The 6873-nt window shown below is 44.5% G+C and overlaps 1 protein-coding gene across 1 annotated transcript; it reads right to left on the minus strand.

Moving 5' to 3' along the window:
• Positions 1-4903: 4903 nt before the first annotated feature.
• Positions 4904-5668, minus strand: LOC144711704 (14 kDa proline-rich protein DC2.15-like). Its single transcript, XM_078585718.1, has one exon. It carries the CDS (start codon positions 5613-5615, stop codon positions 5190-5192), a length of 426 nt encoding a protein of 141 aa, XP_078441844.1. The 5' UTR covers positions 5616-5668; the 3' UTR covers positions 4904-5189.
• Positions 5669-6873: the final 1205 nt, after the last annotated feature.

Here is a 6873-nt window from a genome sequence, read left to right on the forward strand (position 1 = left end):
CAATTACGAAAATGAGTGAAATTTTAATTATACGGTGCAATCCATTTTGAACATATTCCGGTAATCTTTGAAAAATTTCTAGCAGTACAGCATGTGCTTTGAATATATACTTTACAAAAATCATACTACATCGTAATTTTAAATATATACTTTACAAAAATCACCAAATAACCAGGTAAAAATCAAATTTAGACTCATATTAATATGTGGCCCAATCATTTACTTTAGGTTCTCCCGAGTTTCAAAATTATTTTAATGATAATTAATGGCGGGATGAGTTACTGAATTTTTGCTGATTTGTCTACAAATTAATTGAATTTTTCAGAATTTTTGTGTTGAAGAAATTAATTTTTTAGTTGAAAATAAATACACTTATCAGGAAAATAGGATATATGTTAATTTCCAAAGTGGTATGATTGTTAAAATTTCCTATGGTTTTCACTAGGGAAAATTTAGAGGACAGAGAATTAGAGGGGTATATCTCCAATTATATATGGGCGGCGTCGCTTTGAGCGCGCAAAACAGGGACTTTTGTGCAAAATGCCAGGAAATCGAAATGTTTAAAAATAATGATTTTCATATGTATTTTCTGTTCGTTTTAACTTTTAAAAAATTCCACCACCGTCGTCATCAGTGAAGGCCGTTCCGTCGCATCATGCATCCTGGGCACCCCCCCACCACCACATCCCCGTTACACCCACTTCATCAACCTTCGGCGTCATCGTCATGGACCCTTATAACCGTCGCCGTCACTGTCACGTCATCTGTCATGTTTTCGTTACGGTGACGTGTGACGTGACGGATGACCCCTGTTGATCCCTATTCCTATTTATGGTTTTATACTAGCCCTTTATCTTTGATGCTATCTATGTTTAAACCTAGATTTAATCTTGACCGCTAGTTCTCATAACAAGTATAGAATTTGTATCAGATTATTACTAACTAATCTTATTAATTCCTAGCGATCTGGCTGCTGACTAGGCTGACAGCTCAGCTGAGTTGGGTCGCTCAGATGGAGAGTTGTTTGACTCAATAAGAGGTAGACGGAGAGAGAGAGAAAGAGAGAGTGAGGGGGACAGGGAGGGAGGGAGGGGAAGAGAGAGGGAGAGAGAGTGAGAGGGAGGGAAGGAGGGGGAGAGAGAGAGAGAGGGCGAGAGAGAGAGAGTGAGAGGGAGAGGGAGGCGAGAGAGAGGGAGAGAGAGTGAGAGAAAGAGAGTGAGAGGGAGAGGGTGGAGAGAGGGATGGGGAGAGAGAGAGAGAGAGCGGGAGAGAGAGTGAGAAAAAGAGAGATAGAGAGATAGAGAGAGAATACATTTAAATGGGGTAAACAGGGTACCGGAGATCCTTCCGCACTTCACCCTGTCTATCTCACTGTTGGAATCCACGAGGGCCATGCGTTTATACAATTAACCATTCCCCGGAAACAGCTATTTCAATTACTGTTCCTCGTCTGTGTCTTTACCACACCGCCATACTAGCCCCATTCATGTTGACAAAGACAGGCGGGCGACCTCGAGTCGGATCCTTCACTTGCTCTCCTCGATTTTCATTACAATCCCACAGATTTTGATGTCAATCAAACCAGCATGGAAGTCCTGCAGCCTCACAGATTCTACTGTCAATCAAACAGCACGGCAAGTCGCAACCAAGCGGCTGCAAAACTTCAAGTCAATTTTCACTCGCGGAAGGGTCCCAGTTGCAGTCTGCCCTTGGCAGGTGGTCACCGACTGGGTTCACAGGTTCTCTATTTAACGTAGCTGGCACAGCTCCACGCCTATCATTTGCAGAAAGAAAGGATCCTCTTGCCCTGCCGATCCTTTATCGGCCAAGTTTTCCGAGAGTTCATTTACCATCTTACAATGACATTACCGACAGAATAGACGAGGAGCGACAAAAGTGGCATCTCATTTACCCTCTCTCATCTCATGTAAATGAATCATTCGAAACTTTCATTCTTCCCTGGACCGTCAGATTTTCCAGCTGGAGAGAAAAAATCATGTTTAAACAATATCTTCCATCAGAAATGTCCTTTTCCTACTTGAGAGATCTCGCAGATCTACATTCAGCCAAGGCCATCGAATGAGGACATTTTATATATGATATCAATCACCTCCGTGACGTTGATTGAGCGATAGTCGGTGGTCCAAGTAATTAGCGGAGCCTTCGTTAAGTAAAAATTACCATGATATCTGTCTCCTTTGATTGATTGACATGTGAGATCATATTAGTTCAGTAAATTATTTAAGCTATTTCCTTGAGTAACCCATACAACTTCTGACGCAGTTGATAACATTATCATAGTCTAAGGCAATTATCCTAGTTTATTAACGCACGACTATCATATTCGTAATGCAGATACGTGTTTGTTTCATTGATTTGAGGGACCGAAATATGTTGACGACAATAAGCTGACAGGAAGATACTGGCTAATTTTAGGGTACCTACAAATGTATATGATACTTTATTGAGAGTTATTATATTTGAAGTGGACGAATCCAACAGTGCGGGCCGTGAGCTACATTAATTCAATGTCTAACATCTAAAAGTCATTTGAATTTCTCAGTTCTAATGGCAATCCATAAAATGGGGTATATCTTTCTGGCATGACCGCCGCAATCTAGCTCTCCTCCTTTCACCACCTACAACTTTATCTCTACGCTTTTGTTCTTTTCTCACGGCTTTTGACAAATGATTCTCCAGAGTCCACAATCGGATTATGGCTCTCTCTTCACCGTTTTCTCCCTCTCTTTTTCTCTCTTTCTCCCCCCCCCTCTCTCTCTTTCTCCCTCTCTCTTAGCCGTGTCTCTCTCCAACGTCTCTCTCTCGCTCTCTCTCTTTCTCCCTCTCTCTTAGCCGTTTCTCTCTGCCTTTCTCTCTCTTTCTGCTTCTCTCTCTCTCTAATTTCTCTGTCTGTCTGTCTGTCTCTCTCTTTCTCCCTCTATAACTCCCTCTTTTTTTCCTCTTTTTCTCTATCTCTTAGCCGTCTCTCTCTCTCTTTCACCCTCTATATCTCCGTTTTTTTTCTCTCCCCCTCTAACAGCCGTCTCTCTCTGTCTTTCTCTCTCTCTCTCTCTCTTCCTCCCTCTATATCTCAGTTTTTTTTCTCTCTCCCCCTCTCTCAGCCGTCTCTCTCTGTCTTTCTCTCTCTCTCTCTCTCTCTCTCTCTCTCTTCCTCCCTCTATATCTCCGTTTTTTTTCTCTCTCCCCCTCTCTCAGCCGTCTCTCTCTGTCTTTCTCTCTCTCTCTCTCTGTCTTTCTCTCTCTTTCTCTCTCAGCCGTCTCTCTCTGTCTTTCTCTCTCTCTCTCTCTCTCTCCCTTTCTCTCTCTTTCTCTCTCAGCCGTCTCTCTCTGTCTTTCTCTCTCTCTCTCTCTCTCTCTCCCTTTCTCTCTCTTTCTCTCTCAGCCGTCTCTCTCTGTCTTTCTCTCTCTCTCTCTCTTTCTCTCTCTATATCTCCCTCTTTTTCTCTCTCCCTCTCTCTCTGTCTTTCTCCCTCTCTCTCAGCCGTCTCTCTCTGTCTTTCTCTCTCTCTTTCTCCCTCTATATCTCCCTCTTTTTCTCTCTTTCTCTCTCACAGCCGTCTCTCTCTCTCTCTCACTCTCCCTCTATATCTCCCTCTTTTTCTTTCTCTCTTTCTCTCTCAGTGGTCTCTCTGTCTTTCTCTATCTCTTTTTCCCTCTCTCTCTTTCTCAAACGTTTCTCTGTCTCTCTCTCTTTCTCTCAAACTTCTCTCTCTCTCTTTCTCTATCTCTTTTCCCCTCTCTCTTTCTCAAACGTTTCTCTGTCTCTCTCTCTTTCTCTCAAACTTCTCTCTCTCTCTTTCTCTATCTCTTTTTCCCTCTCTCTTTCTCAAACGTTTCTCTGTCTTTCTCTCTTTCTCTCAAACTTCTCTCTCTCTCTTTCTCTATCTCTTTTTCCCTCTCTCTTTCTCAAACGTTTCTCTGTCTCTCTCTTTCTCTCAAACTTCTCTCTCTCTCGCAACCGTGTCTGTCTATCTCTCTCTTTATTTCTCTCTCTCTCTCTCTCTCTCTCTTTCTTATTGCACTCTCTCTCTCTCTTTCTCTTTCTCCCTCTTTCTCTTTCTCTCTCTCGTCCCAGTTCCTGATATTTACAAACATACTTTTCTCAGTTATGGAGCATCTCGTGGTCCGCTACGTTTCTCCATCAATCCCTCTCGACTGTGCCTGTCAGCAGTCCCTCTCGTATCTCCATGGGAATGCTCCGAGTAAATAATCAGGTCCGGGGACAAGAACGTAGAAGCTGCGAAGCACAAAAGATGGAAAATAGTAGTCCGCGCGTTAGTCATGCACATGCTCGCTCTCGTTCTTTCACGTACCAAGACAAAACCAGCTGATCAAGATAACGAAACTTTCGCCGCATCCACAGCCGTCGACCTCATGGCTTGATTCACGGATCAAACCCAAAGGACTATAACTTCTTATGTTGGTGCTGCGGCAAACCCAAAACTAAGATGACGTAGAACTGGAAGGTTAAACGTTAGTTTTCCTTTTTTCTTGTGGAGGTTTAGCCTGCGTAAGGAGTTCATTCTCAAGGGAAATGGGGAAATTTCTTTGTCTATACTTGCATTTGGCTAGTTAAATAAAATGAACTAGTTTCATCGTCTTATAGTTGAGGAGAAAAATGCAATGGCGATGAAAATTAATAAAACAAGCTACAGAAGAAAGAAGTGCTGGCGAACAACATCCTGCGTAAGTAGAAACAGATGAGAGGTTATATTGATTATTAAGTAGAAGTGTGAAGTATAAGTTATTATACAGTTATTATATAAAATGTTGTTCTATCATTCTGACAGTCACAATCTTCTGGTTATTAAATAGTAGTATCCGTGCAATCAGCGGCAAGAAATTGTATATAGCTTTTAGCATCGTGACAGGCGCCTGAATCTTAACAAGAAGAGGCATATTCACTCGGATTATGAATCGAACAAATTCAAATACATATATTCCAGCCCCCCTTACAGACGATGGTGATAGCAGAGATGTCACTTGATCGATACATCCCCTATCGCTCGACTGCTCACTTCGAGCAGCTGCCCAGACGCGATGAACAAACGAAAGAACACACACACAGACAAAGCAGCTCAACGAAGAACCGCCCACTGGGAAAAGATAAAGATAGCGGGTGCAAGGAAGATACGGAGGAGGAATGACGCAGGAGAATAGGAAACCAATCAAGGGCAGACGAAGCCTGCTGGGACGTGCTTTCCGCAGTAGTTGACGAGCAAGCTGAGGTTGATGGGCAGGTTGAGGCTGATAAGCCCAAGAACGTTGGCCTTGAGGACGGTGCAGAGGCAGAGAGCAGCTTCAAGGTCAGCAAGACCCTTGATGAGGTTGCAGCAGGGCGTCTTTGGTGGGGCTCCCACCTGAATGTTGATCAGGCCATTGAGAAGGTTCGCGCAGACTCCGAGCTTGAGAGTGTCTACCGGGCATTTTCCCTTAACGGCGGCCGGCGTCGGCGTGGGCTTTGGCGCGGGCTTGGGCGTGGGTTTGGGCGTGGGGGTCGCGCCTGGTGGGCAGTAAGTGGCCGTAACAAGGGAGAAGAAGAGGAGGTTCAGAGCAACGAAGAGAGCCGCGGAAGTCTCCATGTTGGACGCCATTACCACAAAGCAAGCACTCCTCTTCTCACTACGCAGAGCTGGTATTAGTGGCGAGAACTTCCCCCGCTTTTATAGAAGGCAAGGCATACGAACCGGGCGTTTCGATAGAGAGGAGGAAGACAGGTCTGTGAAGGGGGCCAGGGCCAGTAGCTGGCATAGGGGATGGGATGGTGGATTTGGGGATTCGCTTGGACGATTGCGCCGCTGAAGGAAGGAAGACAACAAATCTGCTTGCCTGGCTTGACCAGCTTGCCTACACCAAAAGAAATATCGCGTTATGTCTCTTTCTTGGCCTTCCCTCCCTCCCTGTGATCTCACGCTCACCGTAAATTCAGCTAATGGGCTGCCATTAAAATAAAGCCCGGGCCGAACGTAAGGAATGAGATGTATATTAGTATAGTCCGTAGGGTACGGATCGTGCATGAAATTCTTAGAACACATGGCTAGTTGTCTGCTTCCGGGAACTAGAGAATGGGCAGCCGGGTTGCCACTCTGGCGGCGTCAGTGACAACAATGATCCAGTGTCTTTTCTAGAAACTCTGCACTCCACACAACAAGAGCCTAATATCCTCCACAATTTCCGATCCACAGGGACCCATCCGTTCCCCAAACTTGCGCCGCTGCTTTCTCTCCTTCCTCCTCTCTCCGTCTCTCTATCTCTCTACTCTCAATGTCCGAAAATAAATATCTATCCTTGGATATGAGGCATCAGTTTTCTTCTGAATACAATGGAGCATCAACGACTGGGAAGTGGAAGAAACTGTGGAAGTGGTGGTTTCTGCCGTTCAAGTTTTTTTCTTTCTCTCCACAACTCGGGTCTCATTTATTCTCTAGCCTCATTCTCCATTTTCTGACACTCCAGCTCTCTCTTGCCCACTCCATCTGCATACTCTGCAGCGATGTCCATGGTTGATTCCTTAACTCTCTTGTGTTGTATCTACCCCCACTTTTTTATCCCTCAGAACAGGCCATGATTCTCCCGTCATTCAGAGACTATCATCATACTATCGTTTGTTCGTCTCAGTAAACAAATTTGTTTGCTACTCCACGTGTTCAGTAATTGTACTTCTCATTCACAGCACTCCCACCCTTATTATCTATGCAAACAAAATTAAAATTCTACGGACGGCCGAATTGGGCCTTTCGTATTAGGAATCTTCTTTTTTATTGCTTACTCTGCGGTGCAAGACAGTCGGGAATATCAAACCGCAGAACCAAGTCGGAGTAGATTTCTGGCAGCTGAAAGACACTCGAAGAT

This window comes from Wolffia australiana, chromosome 14 (genome assembly GCF_029677425.1).
Source record: "Wolffia australiana isolate 7733 chromosome 14, ASM2967742v1".
NCBI classification, from domain to species: Eukaryota; Viridiplantae; Streptophyta; class Magnoliopsida; order Alismatales; family Araceae; genus Wolffia; species Wolffia australiana.

Excerpts from the sequence above, each read along its gene's own strand:
- LOC144711704 (XM_078585718.1), bottom strand. The coding sequence starts at position 5,615 with ATGGCGTCCAACATGGAGACTTCCGCGGCTCTCTTCGTTGCTCTGAAC.